This window comes from Diceros bicornis, chromosome 21 (genome assembly GCF_020826845.1).
Source record: "Diceros bicornis minor isolate mBicDic1 chromosome 21, mDicBic1.mat.cur, whole genome shotgun sequence".
NCBI classification, from domain to species: Eukaryota; Metazoa; Chordata; class Mammalia; order Perissodactyla; family Rhinocerotidae; genus Diceros; species Diceros bicornis.
In genome coordinates this window covers 56,868,216-56,884,600 of record NC_080760.1, presented here as the reverse complement: position 1 = coordinate 56,884,600, position 16,385 = coordinate 56,868,216, and the positions used below count along the sequence as shown (strand labels likewise).

General features: G+C 63.8%; 2 protein-coding genes across 2 annotated transcripts in view; one reads left to right on the top strand and one right to left on the bottom strand.

Annotated features, from left to right (window-relative positions):
• The window catches only part of BOP1 (BOP1 ribosomal biogenesis factor), a 28,208-nt gene that overhangs the window by 8,121 nt on the left and 3,702 nt on the right, over window positions 1–16,385 (top strand). Inside the window, exon 3 of the mRNA XM_058565164.1 lies at window positions 5,808–5,888. Coding sequence (XP_058421147.1) covers window positions 5,808–5,888 — 81 coding nt within the window. The remainder of the gene's footprint in view (window positions 1–5,807; window positions 5,889–16,385) is intronic.
• On the bottom strand, window positions 9,516–15,635 carry SCX (scleraxis bHLH transcription factor). Its single transcript, XM_058565174.1, has 2 exons — window positions 14,907–15,635; window positions 9,516–14,016 (listed from the first exon to the last, which is right to left on the bottom strand). Exons 1-2 carry the CDS (start codon window positions 15,468–15,470, stop codon window positions 13,978–13,980), a joined length of 603 nt encoding a protein of 200 aa, XP_058421157.1. The 5' UTR covers window positions 15,471–15,635; the 3' UTR covers window positions 9,516–13,977.

The window sequence follows — 16,385 nt, the reverse complement described above, 5'->3', positions numbered from 1 at the left end:
CCACCCCCGCCATGCGCCCTGCCCCATCTGAGCCCAGGTCCCTGTCCTCCCGTCACCCAGGGCCTCTCTCCCTCCCTGCATCCTCCCCAGCAGCACTTTGCAGTGCTTGTAGTGGGCCTTTCTGGTCCCGCAGGAAAGATGATGTTGCCGACATTGTGTCTTCTCTTGATTCCTGGTGTCTAGTGGATTTGTGTAATTGAAGCCATTTTTTTCCTTTTGTGATTATTTAGATCCGTTTTTTCCTACTTGGCCTGTTTGCTTTGGTTCTCTGTATTTATATGGGATGTTTTTCTATTTTGTTTTCTTATTCTTTTGTGCGAAAGTTTCCATTTTTTTTAGTTCAGTCTGCTTGCCACCTTCAAGAACGTAACAAAAGACCTAGTAGTAATGCCCAACGTGTAAGGAGCATTTTCCAGATAACTTAAGAGTTCTGCCTGTAGTGTCTGTGTGTGGAGCTTACTGTAAACTCTTGGGCAGGAGGAGCCCACCTGGGGCTCAGCATGGCTCTGGAGCATGGTGGGTGGGGGCTGCCAGGAGGTAAGGAAGTGGGCTGTGTGAGTCTTGGGGTCCAGGCCATGGTGCCGCTGTGTACTCTGGGGTCTGGGTGTTGGCGCCATCTGGTGGAGTGTGACCTGGGAACTGTGGATTGTGGGGTACCAAGGATGGGGCATGCCCAGTGATTCTCACTGGCTAGTTAGTGGAGACTACCTCAAGTGCCTGGGCATGTACCAGGGAGCCGTGGACATGATCCAGCGGCTGGAGTGGGGACGGCCCCTGTGGGGGAGGCAGGCAGCTGTTCCACTGCCCATTCCAGCATCAAACAGCCATTTTGTCACACTCTCATTTCTGGGCATCAGAATTCAGGCAGGGTGTGGTGGTGTTACGTCTGTGTTGTCGTAATCAGTGGGATTGGGGGATCCCACAGCCTCCCTCAGCTGGGTTCCACCAGAGAATTAGGCTCTACCGCATGGAGCACCTCAGCTTCTCCTGTGCCCCTCCAGGGTTCTGGTACATTCTGTCCCAGAGGATCATTACTCACATCACATCCCACATTCTGGGGCTCAGGTGACTGTCCCAAGCGAGAATGGCGGGGGCCTCTTCACTCATGTGTCCAGGCTGGGGTGACCTGAATAGTTGGCACTCGCTTGACATCTCTGTCTACCTGTCTGTCTCCCTCTATGAGGGCTCAGGGCTCTGAGGGCAAGCATCCAGCATACAAGGCGGAGCTGTAAGGCCTTTATGACCTAGACCTGGAGCACGTACTGTCAGTTTGGGCTGCTTCCCTTGGGCGGGTGAAGCATCCAGAAGCCCATGCAGATTCGGGATGGGGGCACACAGACTCTGCCTCTTGATGGGAGGAAAGTCAAAGATTTGCAGTCATGGTTTAAAACAGCCACAGTCACATTCTCCCTCCCCTCAGCCCCCTCAGCACTTATCTCGTTGCCATGTCAGCTCTGGCCCCAGCCCCAAGGTCTTGTCTAAATCAGGCCCAGGTGCAGGTGAGGATCCTCAGGCTCCTCCCCACACAGCCAAGTGCAGTAGTGGCACCAAGTCACACATTAAACTTTTCTGTTCTAAATAGGGAAGCAAGTAGCATGGAGCAGTCACTGGTCTGTGGTGTTCCTGAAATTGGCCAGGCACACACGGCCATTTCCTGGTGCAGTACTGGCTCCTGCTCCTGAGAATGACTGTGCCCCTCCTCTGAGTCACCTTGTTCCCTGAAAAATGAGAGGTGTTTCCGTCTTGTATTTTCTCTGGGCTTCTCAGACCCCACTGGTGTATTTTCTTTAAAAACTGTGTGGGGGGCCGGCCCTGTGGCTTAGCGGTTAAGTGTGCGCGCTCCGCTACTGGCGGCCCGGGTTCGGATCCCGGGCGCGCACCTACGCACCGCTTCTCCGGCCATGCTGAGGCCGCGTCCCACATACAGCAACTAGAAGGATGTGCAGCTATGACATAACAACCATTTACTGGGGCTTTGGGGAAAAAAAAGGAGGAGGATTGGCAATAGATGTTAGCTCAGGGCTGGTCTTCCTCAGCAAAAAAGAGGAGGATTAGCATGGATTTTAGCTCAGGGCTGATCTTCCTCACAAAAACAAACAAACAAAAAAACCGAAAAACTGTGTGGGTCTCCTAGGTATCAATATATGTCTTCCCTATTAGATGAGCCATATGTACAGAGCTCTTTGGAAGCAGCCCTTGTCTCTGTTGGGCTCCCTGGGGCATCTTAGCAGCATTATTGTCCAGTCTGGAGAGTCTGCAGCATGGTATTAGGTTCTTGGAGGCTCCTTTCTGCAGGGGGTCTTGGCTGCATCCCTGGATCCCTGAGACCATGTGTTACCAGCAGCAGTCTGGATTTGATGTTTGTTCTGAGATGTCAAGGACCCGCACACAAGCCCGGCTGCATCTCACAGTGACCTTCAGGTGTGGTGGCTGCTCCTCTCCTCCTGCCTTCCAAGTCACTGACAGAACCTTCCTTTTTTTTTTATAATTTTATTTATTTTTCCCCCAAAGCCCCAGTAGATAGTTGTATGTCATAGCTGCACATCCTTCTAGTTGCTGTATGTGGGACGCGGCCTCAGCATGGCCGGAGAAGCAGTGCGTCGGTGCGCGCCTGGGATTCGAACCCGGGCCGCCAGCAGCTGAGCGCGCACACTTAACCGCTAAGCCACGGGGCCGGCCCTGACAGAATCTTCTTGTGGGCCGGCCTGACCTGGACCCCACGGAGAAGGCAGTGCAGGGGGTGAAGTTCTAGCTAGGCCAACCCAGTCTGAGCCACCACAGCGGCTGTCACTGTCCTGCTTACCGGAGGAGATGGGGGGGCCCGTGCTGCTGCGTGCCTGGTTGGCGGTGGCAGTGGGGTGTGGCCAGGCTGGGCCTGATGCTGGGCAGGAGTGGGTCTGTTGCAATCATAATAAGATACCATTGTTTGGATACCATCTGAGGCTGTCAGAACCCCCTCGGGATCCCTCCTTTGGTCCTTGTGGTACATTCTGGTCCTGGGGTTGGGCAGAGAAGCAAGCGCGTGTTCCCTTGAGGACCAGGTCCAGAGGCCACCTGGGATTTGGGGACAAGGCCTGGCCCAGCCTCCTGGTGCTGCTTCCTTGTGGCCCTTCCCACAGGCACCCTCCCCTGCTTCTCCTTCACCCGCCCAGAGGCTGTTCCGGGCTGCTGCCCAGCTGTTGGTGCAGCCTCCCTCTCCCTAGTGGCCAGTGCACCCTTCTGTGCCCCTGGCCCTGCCTAGACGCTGGTACTGGACTCCAGTTGCCCACCTCCCACTGCCCTCTTTGCTGACGCCCCACAGTCCCTCAGGCTGGTGTCCTTGTGCCCCTCACCTCGGGAGTGGCTTGCTGTCCACCAGTTGTCCCTCAGTCCTGCTCTGCCATGGCCCGAGTCATTGCTCCGTGCTGCCCCTGCCGTCTCTCTGGGCTCCTCCACCCCACAGCCTGCACCTCGTCGGCCGCCTGGCTGTGGAGTCGCCAGTTGTGATGTGAGGCTACACACCCCTCCTAGGAGATGCCCGTCCGAGACCCTCGGTTCCCTGGCCTAGGGACTTGATACAGAGCCCCGCTTCCCTTTGGCCTACCTGTGGCCCCCTGAGCAGTCCATGTGAGTGTGTTTAGGGGGCAGCGCCACGCAGGGTTGAACCAGTCTTGGGGTGTGTGCTCATGGGCTGCGGGCTCTGTGGATCTGGGCAGACCCCACCACCTTGTGTCTGCGCCTGAGAACCAGGAGTCTCGGATGCTAGCGGCTAGGGCTGGGCCGTGTGAGACAGGAGGCGAGGATGGTGGTGTGCCAGGAGCTGCATTCCCACGTTAGCCTTTTCTGTGTTTGATGGTTTTGTGGTCTGCTTTCTTAACTCTTAAGTTTTTTTTTAAAAAATGGCCAATGCCCGACTACAACAAAGTGTCTCCAGACTTTGAAGGGATGGGGTCTGCCAGGTCTGCCTGTTCCCAGAGCCGACCTCTGCTTCTGGGAGGTGGGCTGCGCCCCGCATCGCTGCTGCCCCCTCGCGGCCACCACCTGCCCTGCAGTGTCAAGTCTGGAGGGAGGATGCAGCTCCTCAGTGCCCCGAGGAGGGTTAGATGTCCATCTCTTCTGTGTGGGAACTCACAGCCCCACTGGCCATCCCTGCTCGCCTCGCCCAGGGCCTGCCTGCGTCTGGCTCTCCGTGCCTGCACACTGCTGCCTCGGGCCAGCCAGCCATTGCAGGGTAGTGTGAGGTGCATGGAGTTCTGGAGGACAAGGGACATGTCTGTTTTCTCCTGCCAGGACCCCATGACCACGGCCTGTGGCACAGGTGGTGTGGGACTCGTGGGAGTTTAGCACCTGGTGGAGAACATTGGGCAGGCTGGCACTGTGGGCAGCGGGGGAGCCCAGCCTGAGGGCACCACTGTGGACCCTGCTGCAAGGAGTGGCCTGCTGGCCGTGGCTTGGCATTGGGGTGCTTGTCAAGGAGACTTGCAGACTGCTCGGCCCTGAGGTCCTGCCAGTCCAGGACCTGGGGCAGGTGTGCCTGCCGGTTGCTGCTGTGGGTGGGCTCCTGCAGGTGAGAATGGGAGGAGAGCTTTGGGCCCTGGGCAGAGGCAGGAGCTTGGGGTGCACCCTCCACCCGCGCCCCACGCCCGCCAGGCAGTGCTGACCCACTTTCAGCAGGCAAGGCTCCCACAGCGCACAGCACGGGGAGCAGGGGGTGGGGAGAGCCGTGGAAACCGAATTCCGCCTTGTTCCTGGCCTGGAAAAAAACTTAGTCTCCCACTCCTCTTGCACTGAGGGGAAAAACAGGCGAGAGGAAGAGCCGCCTCTCAGGCCCTTGGCTCCTGCCCTGGCAGGGGGAGTGGGCTCTGGGCGGGGCGCCTGCACTCAGGGACTCCTGCTCCCGAGCACTTGACTGCTCCCAGGGGTGAGAGGTGAGGCTGTTTTCCCCATCAGCCCTGGTTCCGGTACACCCGACCCCCCCAAGGGGAGAATCTGTTTTCTAGATGGGGGATGTGAATGCTTCGTGGCACCTGCTCACTGACCTGGTGGGATGGGGTCGGCCTGGGGCTGTGGACGTGGTGGGCAGAGTGGGGGCCTGGGGGCTGTGTCTCCCCAGCATTCTGAGGGTTTAGGGCACCTCTCGGGCCCTTAGTTGGCTGGGCTGGACGTAGCTCGCAGCTGCTGCCGGAGTCTGCAAGGCCTCCTTGGGGTGAGGGTCTTGCCCTCCGAGTGAGTGGGCTGTGGGCGCTATCAGACGGCAGCTGACAGCGAGTGCCATGCGCTCCCCCCAGGTGGACTGGCCCACGTGTGGGTGACTCCCCAGCCATCACCTGCTGCTGCCGAGTGGCCACCCCCGCCTTGGCCCCTGACCCTGGGCTGCCTCTGGGCCGGGTGGAAGCTGTTGGGCTGGGAATCCTACAGCTGTTTTTTCATTAAGGGGTGCGGAGGTGGCTGGGCCCTCGCTGGTGGCTTTGTTGCTGACTGCTCCTTTTCCAGTCTGGCACCAGGTGTCAGCCCCTCCCTGGGGTCTTCCCCCAGAGCCTGGATATCGTGATGGGTCTGGCCCTTGACAGAGGGCCCTGGTGGGGGCCCCCCAAGAGGCCCACTTGGACCTGGGTGTCCCTGGTCTTGTCTTGAGGCCCGGGGCCAGGTTGGAGCTGCTCAGAGATTGGGGTGGTGGGAACCTTGGCCTCAGAGTCGGCAGAAGGGACAATTAGTTCTTCCAAAGCCCCCCACCACCGAGGAGGGGGCCGGGGGACCCTGGGCCTGGGATCTGCCCGAGATCAGAGGGTGTCAGTGTCCTGAGTAATCATCTCCCCTTCTCTCCACAGGCCGAGACTCCTTCCCCAAGGACAGAGGTGGCTCGAGCGCAGGGCGGCGATGAGTACGCAGAAGACAGCTCTGATGAGGAGGTAGGACTGGGGCCATGTGGGGTGGGGGTGGGGGACCTTTCCCAGGTGGGCTGGGTAGCCCTGGTTACGGCTAGGCCTGAGTGGGCGTCCTGGCCCAGGGCCCCACTCCCAGTCTGGAAGAGCAATTTCGGGGTCAGGGACACATGACTGCAGGAGGGTGTGTGTCATCGCCTGGGAGGGAAGGGGCGTTGGGCGTGGCCATGTCTCGGCCTTGGGCCCTGGACCCCTGGGAATGTCTGTGGGGTGGTTGGCCGATGCTGGGGTCCCCCGAGTGCTCTTTGGCGGCTGTGCTCACACTCTGGGTGGGCATGGAGAGGCGGGGGGGCTTTCCTCACACCAGCCGACCTGTGCTGGGCCCTGCGGTTGGCGCACCTGGGGGCTGCCCTGCCAGGTACTGAGGGCAACACTGCCTGTCAACCTCCTGCAGGAGACTGCAGGCCCTGGGTGCTCTGCCCCTCCCCCTCCTGCGTTCTCGAGGCACGGGCCGACGTGGGCCTCAGCAAACCCATTCACCCCTCTCAAGTTTGCGGGTTGGAAGGGAAGAGCTTGGTGTCAGGCGGGGGGTGCTCAGTCTGCGTCCACAGGCCCTGACGGGGGCCAGGGTGGGGGAGCGGGTGGAAGCTGAAGGGCTCTGAGCCCCGAGGTGGCTGTGGTGCTTGCCCACCTGTCCTCTCCTTGGTGTGTTCCGGCCACCGGGCAAGGCCGTGGCCCCTGTGCCGAGCCCTCCGGTGTGAGCCCCCCAGGTGTGTGTCTCCTTAGGCAGTGCCTCCTTGGGGGCTGGAGGCGGTGGCTCTGGTGCGGGGCCTGCAGGGACAGTGGTCCTCGCCCCTCAGGAGCTCTTCCTGCCCCTGTCAGGGGCTGTCCGGGGCCTGGGGAGGCACGCGCCCCCTCCCCTGCTCGTCTTCTACCCCCCACCCCCGCGCTCTCTTGGCAGCGGCTGCAGGAGCCTTGGCCGCCCGCCCGATCCGGTCTCTGTGCGTTCAGAGAACAGAGACAAAACAAAATAAATTGGTTTCCTGGCCGGAGCAGCGGGCGCACTCGGCGAGGGGGGGCCAATGCAGCGCGGCTCCCTGCCTGTCTCCCCCCCTCCCAGGGGCTCTGGCTGTCGGCAGCCACATCCTGTCGGCTACTTTTTTATATTTGGTATTTTGAGAAATCGATGATGATTGTAAATTGAGTGCTGAGGCTGGGGGAGGGGCGTTCGGCCTACCCTCCGGGAGATGCTCCTCCTGGCCTGGCCTGTCCCGGAGCTGCTGCGGGGGCTGCTTCCTCTGGCGATGACTATCCCATATGTCAGCCTGAGTGACAGGAGGGAACCGCGATGCCCGCCCGGCCAGCGCTTCTGCCAGCACAGCCGGCCAGCGGCTCGAGGGGGCGGCAGAGCTCAGCTTTCAGGAGCCAGGCCAGGCCCGGCAGATGCTTCCTCTCCCAAGAAGCGCGTGTGCCGAGGGTGCCTGTGCACCGAGGCTGCTGCTGCGTTTCTGCGGTCCGAGCAGAGTGGGGTGGGCTTCAGGGAGCAGGCCTGGGAGGCTGGGGTGGAGTGGGTCCCATTGGATGCCCAGACAGACAGGGTGCAGAGTGCGGGGGCCTGAGGTGACTGAGAGGGCATGGAGGGGGCACAGAGGCCTGCACTCCCCAGGGCTGTGCCGTGGTTGGTTGACACCTATGAGGGGCCACAAGCTGTGAACATCACTCGTGTCGGGGCAGCCCTTTCTCCTGGCAGTGTCTTTGGAGGTGGCCAGTGGTGCCAGGACCCTACTCAGGCTCTGGACAGCTCTCAGCAGCAGGCAGGGGGTCCTGAGGGGGTGTGTACTCACAGGAGAGAGAGCCTCAGCGGGAATGGAGCTGTGGTGGCCGCGTGGTGGAGTGGAAGTGCCTCCTGGCCTCCCCTTCCCCTGGTCCCTGCCCCACCTGCCCCCCCGCCACCCCCCAGCCAGTCTGGATCTGAGGCCTGGGCTGGGGGACATTGGGGCTTCTGGGCCCTCTGACTGCTGGCCTCTGCTGGGCCTGGCTTTGGGGACCCCCCCACCCCAAACACTGGTGAGGGACGTTCCACCTTCACAGCTTTCTGTTTCCACGCATTTGCTCTCCTCAGTCACTTCCCCCAAATTCACATCCTAAGCTGCAGTAGGGCCAAAGCCTCTTGGATATGCTGCTGGGCCTGCTGGGGTCCTGGCCACCGTGGAGTGCAGGGAGCCCTGAGGACTGGCGAGCTGTCTGCCCCACCCCCACATGTCCACCTCACCCCTCTCCCAGGGCACCCGGCACCTCACAGACATGATCTCATCTAGCCGCCAAGACCCTAGGGAGGGGGGGCGGGGCCGGAGCAGGGGGCTGGCGGCCTTCGCAGTAGCGGCCTCTCCTCTTTGTTTCAAGCAGCTGGGAGAAACTGAGGCTGGCAGTGGGTAGACAAGCACCTGCCCAGCAGGTCTGCAGCTGCCGTGTCTGTCTAGGCAGTGTGGTCAGAATGGAGGGTTCAGGGCAGCTGTGAACTCTGGCCAGAGAGGCTGGGAGGAGCCTCCCTGCTCAGCCACGTCCCAGACCCCATGGGCCTGACACCCTCCTGTCCCCTGCAAGACCTCCGCAGAGACCTGAGACCTCTGCTGGGGTCTGGGGCGGGGGGCGGGGCTGCGGCCCTGACCGGCTCCACAGCGCCCTGGCTTCAGCTGTAACTCAGGATCCCGCAGGGACGGCCCGGGCCTGTCTGTATCCAGAACCCGCGATCCCCTCTGCTCTCTCGCCAAACGCCGTTAATGGCTTCTCCCAGCTACTGAACCGGCAGCTGCCTCCAGCGCTGGCGGCCTCCCGCTCCTCCCGGGGCCGCCCGCCCCCGCCTGTCCTGGCCGCCCTCGAGCTCAGAGCGCTTGCGTTGCTGCTGGCAGCGGGAGCCTGTCGGCTCAGGTTTCCGAGCTGTTTGTGGAGAGCGCCCGGCGCTCAGCCTGCTCGTGTCTCGGCTTCACAGACCGCCCCGGCCTCCCTGGCGGCCTTCCACCCCCGTGGCCAGCCTCCGAATGGGGCCGCTGGCTGGGCTCCTACGGCCCCTCGGGTCTGGTCCCTTGCCAATGGTCTGCCCCCACTGGCCTCGCTTGGGAGGGACACTGGTGTGCACTGCTGACCCACAGCCTTGCAGGTGGCCGCAGGGCCTGGTGGGTGTGATGGCTGTGACCGCAGAGTGCCCCTTGGTGCCTTTGCCCAGCTCCACCCTGGGCCAGGCACACAGTGCTTGGATGGGGGAGATGCCCCTCCTCCTGCCAGGGCGCCCCCGCCCTGTGTAGGCCTGGTGCTTCCCAAGAGCCGCCCTTTGTGTCCGATTTTCCTACTTGGGAGAGGGGATTCCCCTAAGGGGGCAGGGTGGGGGTCGGTGAGGAGGGAGCAGTGGCAGAAGCAGCTGCCCTGTGAGAGGTGTTGTGAGCATGCTGCAACAAAGCAGAGTCTCTTGGGGCCTGGGGGACCGTGCGGCAGCTGGCTGGTGAAGGTGGGGCTTCTTCAGAGCCATGTTCTCCCTCAGGCTGGGGCACGTGGGTAGTGGCGGCCTGGGCGCACTGTGGGGGCTGCCCAGGTTGGGCAGGTTATGCCCACTTGGTGCCAGGTTCCTTGGCAGCAGGAGCCCAGCAGGCGGGTGGGTGGAGGGTGCTGGGACAGCCTCCGGAGGGAGGAGGGGTTTCCCTGGGCTTGGAGGTGTGGCCGGTGGAGCCAGGAGCTGGAAGGGCAGGGTGTGGAGGGCAGGTTCTGTAGGAGAGGTGGGTGGGGGTGCTAGCTGCAGAGTGGGGGCTGGGCACGTATCCCAGAGGCCCCAGGCGGGGGCTGATGTGTGTGGGCAGTGCTTGGGGCTGAGGGGGAGTCCTCCAGAGCAAGCCTTTGGAGGGGGTGAAGTTGGGGACTGGGGGTAGGTGTGGAGCTCCAGGATCAGGCCCAGCTTGAAGCAGCAGCTCTGTCTTTGAATAGCGGGGCCCAGAACAGACCCTTGCCCCACTCAGCGAGGGTCCCTGAACCTGTGTCCCCTCCAGCACTCCCAAAGGTGTTCCTGGGAGCCCCTGCCTGCAGGAAGCCGCGAGTCGGGGTGCCTCACGTGGGAATGCCCACTGCACCCTGGTCAGCGCCAGGAGAGGGGCCAGTGAGTGGGGCTCTGGGGTATCAGAGGACCCGGGAGCATGGGCAGCCTTGGTGCCCTCTCGGCACCCTGTGGACCCCATGGGGGGCAGACTTGCTCACCTCCAGCCTTGGAGATACTGGTAGGGGGCCAAGCAGTGGGCTCCGAGGAGCCCTGTGCCTGAACGTGTCTAATGGCTCAGCGGTGGGCCTGGCCAGCAGCTCTCTCTTGGGGGGCCAGACAGACGGAGGTGGGGTGTCTGGGCTGGCCTCTGCAGAGATGCCCTGCTACCTGAGTCAGCAAATGGAAGGGGCAGTCTGATGGAAGAGGTTGGAGAAGGCGGTTCTGAGTTTCCTGCCTGGCCCACCCCAGCCCAGCTGGCTATAGCCAGTGGGCTCTGCTTCTGGCCCTGTCCCTTGCTGGGGTCGCCTCGGCTGGCTTTGGCCTTTGGGGCAGGAAGAGGCCGAGCAGGACCTGGCTCTCTCCCTTTTGGTCTGCCAACCAGCACTCATCCTGCTGGAACCTTCTGTGGGTTCAGCTGCAGCAGGTGAGCCGGGGCGCACAGCCCAGCCTCCTCCCGCCGGGCACTCCGACAGAGATTAAACACTGCGGAGGGGTGAGGAGGGCCGGAGGCTCAGGAAGGCCGAGTGGTGCTCCGAGACAGGCGGGAGCTTCGTGCAGGGGAGCTGAGCGAACACTGCCGGCATTGTAATCGGAGAGGGGCCGGGAAAAGAGAGAGACCGAGCGAGGGCGGCTGACCCCGCGCTCCCGGGGGACAGGTGGGAGAGGCGAACGAGGAGAGAGTGAAGGATTCCAGAGGTGGGCCGGCTTCCTCTCTCGCAGACAGACACGGGAGGGAGGTGGGCAGCGGGCCAGCGCCGTACCTGCAGTTCCAATCTGCGGTCCTGACAGCTGCAGCCACTTTGGGGAGGGGGAGGGGAGCGGAGGGGGCTCATCGAGAGCGGAAAAGTCCCAGCCGACACATCAGCCAGTTGCTGCCTGTGTCGGGTGCAGTCTGGGGGGTGGGGGACCCCTGCCGGCCTCATCCCACAGGCTTGTCCTTAGGGCAAAGTAGCCCCCCAGGAGAGCATGGCTGGGAGCTGTCTGTGCCTGGCCTGGGCTCCCAGCCCCAAGCACGGTGCCTGACCTGGAGGGGTCTGCGGGCGCTCGCCCCTGAGGGGTCACATGTGCTTCCTGGCAGCCCGCAGGTGCTGCGCAGGGTGGGGGCCGGCTGGCCTGCGGGCGCAGGCGGCCTGGTGATGAATCATGTGGTGCCGCCAGCAGCTCATTCCCCAGACCGGGGACAGGGAGCTGACAGCTGAGGCCGATCGGAGTGTTTCCAGCCCAGCTTGGCGCGCAGAGGCAGCCGCTGGCCCAGGGTGCGTGCCGGCCCCTCCTTCTAGCTGCCTCTCGGGGGTACACTCGCAGGGAGCCCTGGGTCTTTGTCCCTAGGGCTGGTGGAGGGTGAGACGAGCATTCAGGGAAGGAAGCAGGGGCTGCGGTGGGTGGGGAGCACCTGCCATCCCGGCCCGGAGGCTGGGAGTAGCTGAGTGGACTCGTGTGGGGCCTCGGGGCTCAGGCAGGCCCACCACCCCCGGTCTGGTTTGAATTTCTGTAGCGGTGGAGGGTGACGGTGTGCTCCTCCTCCTCCCCTCCCCTTCCTCTCCTGCTGGCTGGCGGGCCAGGCCCTCGGCCGCTGCTGCTACCGGTGCAGCTCAGGGAGCGACCGGGCCTGCTGCCCAGGCCTCAGGCTGGCCAAGCTGCAGCCGCTGTTGGAGTCACAGGCCCAGCAGCGGAGGGCTTGGCCCGCGTGCACTGCGCCCTGACCAGCCGGGCCCCTGGGGACTGTCCCAGTGGCCTGTCGTCTCCCATTGACTTCCCAGCACCCTCGACCCCTCTCCTCTCCTGTGTGGGCTCCAGACAGGGGTCCCCGATCAGTGCCCGTGTCCCTCCTCTCGCCCTGTCTGTCCTCGAGCTCTGAGGGTGTCCCTCCCTCTGCACTCTCTTCTCTCAGGCCTTACGAGGTGCGGTTCCTCCGTCTGCCCCCAACACTGGCCAGGTCACCCTGTGACTGCTACCCATCATCTTGGGGGGCACCTCCAACCCAGAACCAAGCCTGGAAATGTGAGGCCAGTGGGTGAGGGCCAGGTGGGCCGCGGACTCTCCCCACAGAACTGCATGGAGCCCAGTGGAGCTGGGGCAGCAGGCCTGGAGACCCCTGGGGGCACCTGCCTGCCCGGACACCTCCCCCAGGTCGTGTTCTCGTAGCATTGGGGTGCCCAGGAGGGGTGGGGTGCCCTTCTCTGCCCCCAGCTGGACCCCCAGGTACCCTGCCTGGGTCCTGGGTCACCAGGCAGGCGGCGGGTTGGGGGTTTCTGCAGTGACCGAGCTTGCCCTCTTCTCCCCTCCCTCTGGCCAGCTGTAGGCTCTTGTAGGATTAAGGTGAGGAAATTTGGTGTTGGGTTTCTCTCAGAATGGAACCTGCTGTTGTGACTTTTTATCCTGTTATGTTTCTATCAGATTGGACACAGCTCCCTCCAGCCCTTAATGGCTCTGGCTTTGAGAATTTCCTCCAAAATTACACCACCGCTTCCTGCTTCATGGTCCCTGGAGCCCATCCATGCAGAGCAGGGGGACAGCTCTGGCCCTGCCCTGTTGGGGTGCCCACGTGGGCCTCAGCACCTGGCTGTCCCCCTGGGGGCAGGAGGGCGCGTCATTGCAGCCCTGAGCCTGCAATGAGGGCTGAGGGCTCAGGGCTGGCACCTGGTGCTCTCAGCCATTCCCCACCCGGCTGGCGCTGGCGGGAAGTCAGGCTGCCTGCCGGCCCCTGGGTTGGGGGGAGGTGGCCCACACAGGGGTGCTCCACCTTTCTTCTCTGCCGTGCCCGTGGAGCTCATACCACTAAACTATAATTGTCACCTGCAGGATTTTAACGGTCAGCCAGCTGCGCACAGCTCGGGGAGGGGGCCTGAATCACCCTCTTCAGGGGTTGCTAGGGCCTTTGGAAGAGTCGGGTGGGGCACAGTGGTAGGCAGCCAGCATCCTCCCGGTGTGGGCAGTGCTGCAAGGGGCCATGTGCAGCGCTGGGGGCAGAGGTATGTGGCCTGTCTCCTCTGACAGCTTGTGCGTGGGGAGCCAGGGCAACCCTGGCAGGGCTGGGCACTGAGGGGTGCATGCAGGCGGCTGCCACCTGGCCCATGCCCTCAGGCCTGGGAACCCACTCTGCCAGGCACGGCCCCTGACTCAGCCTCCCCCGTATGTCCACTTTTGGGGGCTCTGTGAGTAAAGGCTGAGGTGCCGAGTCCGGGGCCCTGCATGGTGTGTGCTGTGAGCTCTGCCCTCCTCACCCCTTCAGGTGCGCCTGGGTGCCGGGCAAGACTGCTCCTCCGCTCCAGGGCCGGCTGCGGCCCGCTGGGTCTCTCACCATGTGGCGGGGACTTGCTCTCTCCTTTCCTCACCCTCTGCTCCGCTGGCCGGCCTCCTTCAGTCCCCAGGCCACTGGCCCTGGCGGGAGACACCTTGCTTTGCCTCGGGCCTGGGAGGGATGGCCCTGAGCCCTGGAAGGTGGGAGCCATCCCCAAGAACTGGGGGGCCTCCAGCCCAGGGAGGACAGGATGTGAAGAGACAGCCTGAGGGGTGGGGGTGCGGGCTCAGGGTAGATTCTGAACCGTTCCAGAGGACAGTGTGCTTTCACGTTTGGAAGATAATTGTTTTGGTTTTAATTATACAAAATTTCCAGACTTTATATTATCATATCGAAGACACAAGATGCCAGCACTTAGTGACCAGGAGAAAACCCAGGTAGGAATCCAGCACAGAAAGTTCCAGTGGGCCTGGGCAAGTGCTGGGGCCAGCTCAGAGTCCTGCCACCGCCTGCCTGTCCATCGGCCCCACTTTTAGCCGGAGGCGGGGCTGGCCTGGTGGGCACCCTCACGGGAGGCCTGTGCCTGAGTCAGGTCCATGGGGGCCTCTCCGTGGATCGCCCAGCGGCATCTGCCTCTAACTTCGAATCGCCGTCTTTCTGTCGCGGTCCTTGCTCTGCAGAGGGGAGGGGCAGTGTCAGGGCCTGGGCTGAGACCCAGCGCCAGCCCGCACCTCTGGGCTTCCCCACTGGGTACTGTCCCTGGTGGAGGGCACTGAAAGCACCCGCCTTCCATGCTTGCCCCAGCTTCCCGTGCAGTTTGGGGAGGAGAGTACACTGCTGCACAGCCGAAATTGTACAATTAAATTTCCCAGATGTTCAGGCCCCAGGAGCTCGCGCGTGCTGTCTGGAGAGGAAGTGGGGATTGGGAAAAGCCGCGCCGTATTTTCTCCCTGCTTTTCCGGTGCCACCAAGCACAGCAGGAGCTGTAAATCACAGCCGCCAGCGTCTCCCGCAGTGTGGCCATCTCCCCCAGCCCCCACATCTTCCGCCAGCCCCCTGCCTGCCGACCCCAGCGCCTTGCTGGTGTCAGAGTGGGCAGCCTCAGGGGCAGAGGCTGGGGGAGGCATGGCAGGTGCCTGATAAGCCTTAGGCCAGTGGCAGGCGCTGTGGTGGGGCAAAGGGACCCCAGGGGGTCTCCTTCCTGTGGGGGCAGGGTGGGTAGCCAGAGTTGCTTGAACCAACTCTGGTCTGGTCCCCCAGCCTCTCAAAGGTCTGCCCTGCCTTTCTCCCAGACCCCCACCTGGCCCTGGGTGGCCCTCTCTGGTGCCCGTGGGAGACTGTGTCCTGGGGACTCGTGGGGAGAAGGCCCAGCCCTGCCTGCGCCAGCTGCGCCCTCCTTGTGCTCCTTCCTCCCCGGGCGGGGCTGGCGCACTTGGGTTTCAGGTGCTGCTGGGGGGCTCTGCCTGCCTCTGGCCCCGCCCTCTCCGCGGCAGGTGTGGGTTGCTGGGGTGATTTGGAGGCGGGGCGCCTCCCTTCCCGTGGGTGCCCTGCCGCAGACACTCACCAACTTTCTCTGGTTGCTGAGGCAGAAGGTGCAGATCTGTTTGGGCTGGGCGTTCTCGCCGTCGCGGGCGGGGGTCGGCGGGGGCGGCAGCGGCGGGGGGCTGCCCGCGCGGGCCGCATGGAAGAAGGCGGGCCCCGAGTGGCACGGCTGCCCGTCGCCGCAGGCCTCGCCCACCAGCAGCACGTTGCCCAGGTGCGAGATGTAGCTGGAGGCCAGGCGCAGCGTCTCGATCTTGGAGAGCTTGCGGTCGGCCGGCTCGGTGGGGATGAGCGTGCGCAGCGCCGTGAAGGCCGTGTTCACGCTGTTGGTGCGGTCCCGCTCGCGCGCGTTCGCCGTGTGCCGCTGCCGGGGCTCGCGGCCGGGCCGCCCCGCGGGCCCTGGGCCGCCGCCCCCCGCCCGCCGGCCCCCGGCCCGTCTCCGGGCGCCCTGGAGGCCGCAGCGCGCGGCGTGCACGCGGCAGGGCTTCTCGTCGGAGCCCGAGCTCTCGCTGCCGCGGTCCTCGTCCTCCGACAGCGGGCTCACCTCAGGGTACAGGTAGCGGCCGGGTGGCGCCGAGCGCAGCATGGTGAGGGACGTGGCCGGCGGGCGCGCCGTCAGCTTCGCCTTGCGCAGCGCATGCCGCCGCCAGGCCTCGCGGGCGGGCCTCGCGGGCAGGCGGGCGCCGGGCCGGGCCGGGCTGGAGAGCGCGGGTCTTTGGGCGCCCGCGGTGGCAGCTGCGGCGCCGCGCGCACGTGTGCGTCCCGGGCTGGAGCGGGGCCGCGAGCTGGGCCTTTATAGCGGCGGCGGCCCCTCCCCCCGTCGGCCCGCCCTCCTTCCCGCCTCCCGGCCCCTGGAGGCGCTCGGAGCAGGGGCCCTGCGTCCCTCTGCCTTCTCCCGCCACGCTGAAGGGGCCTGGGGCATCTTGCTGTCTCCGGGGAAGCGGGACCCCGTCTGGGTGGTGCTGGGGCTGTGCAGCCCCCTCCCACCCAACCTCAGCACAAGCAGAAGGGTCAAGTGGGACTCATGACCCGGCCTTCTGCCCTGGCATGACCAAGTTAACCCAGCTGCCCTGGCCCCAGTGCATGGCCACACCCTGTCTGTCTCTCCCTCTCCTGTACGCTTGGGCCTTCTGTGCCAGGCGAAGGGGGGAGCACAGAGGAGCATTAAGGGGCTGCAGTTCAGCCCCAAACCCCTCGGCTGCCCCCTCCAGATTTGTCTGTGGTGTTGCCCAGTAGCATGGCCTGTCTGTCCTGCACCTGCCCCCTTCTGGCATTAGCCGCACTCTCCAGGTCTGGCACAAGCTGTGCTCTCTGTGTGGACCCCTCCTCCTCTCTGCCGGCTCATGCTGCCCCCCCTTCTCTGGAGGAAACCTCCCCATTACCCTGCTCCGTGCTCCTGTGGGCCTTCTTCCCCTGGCCACTGGGACCCCCAGGGTCTGTCCAGTTCAGGGATGGCTTTGTAAACTTGGGGGGCACTGGAGACACTCCTCCAAGGCGTTGG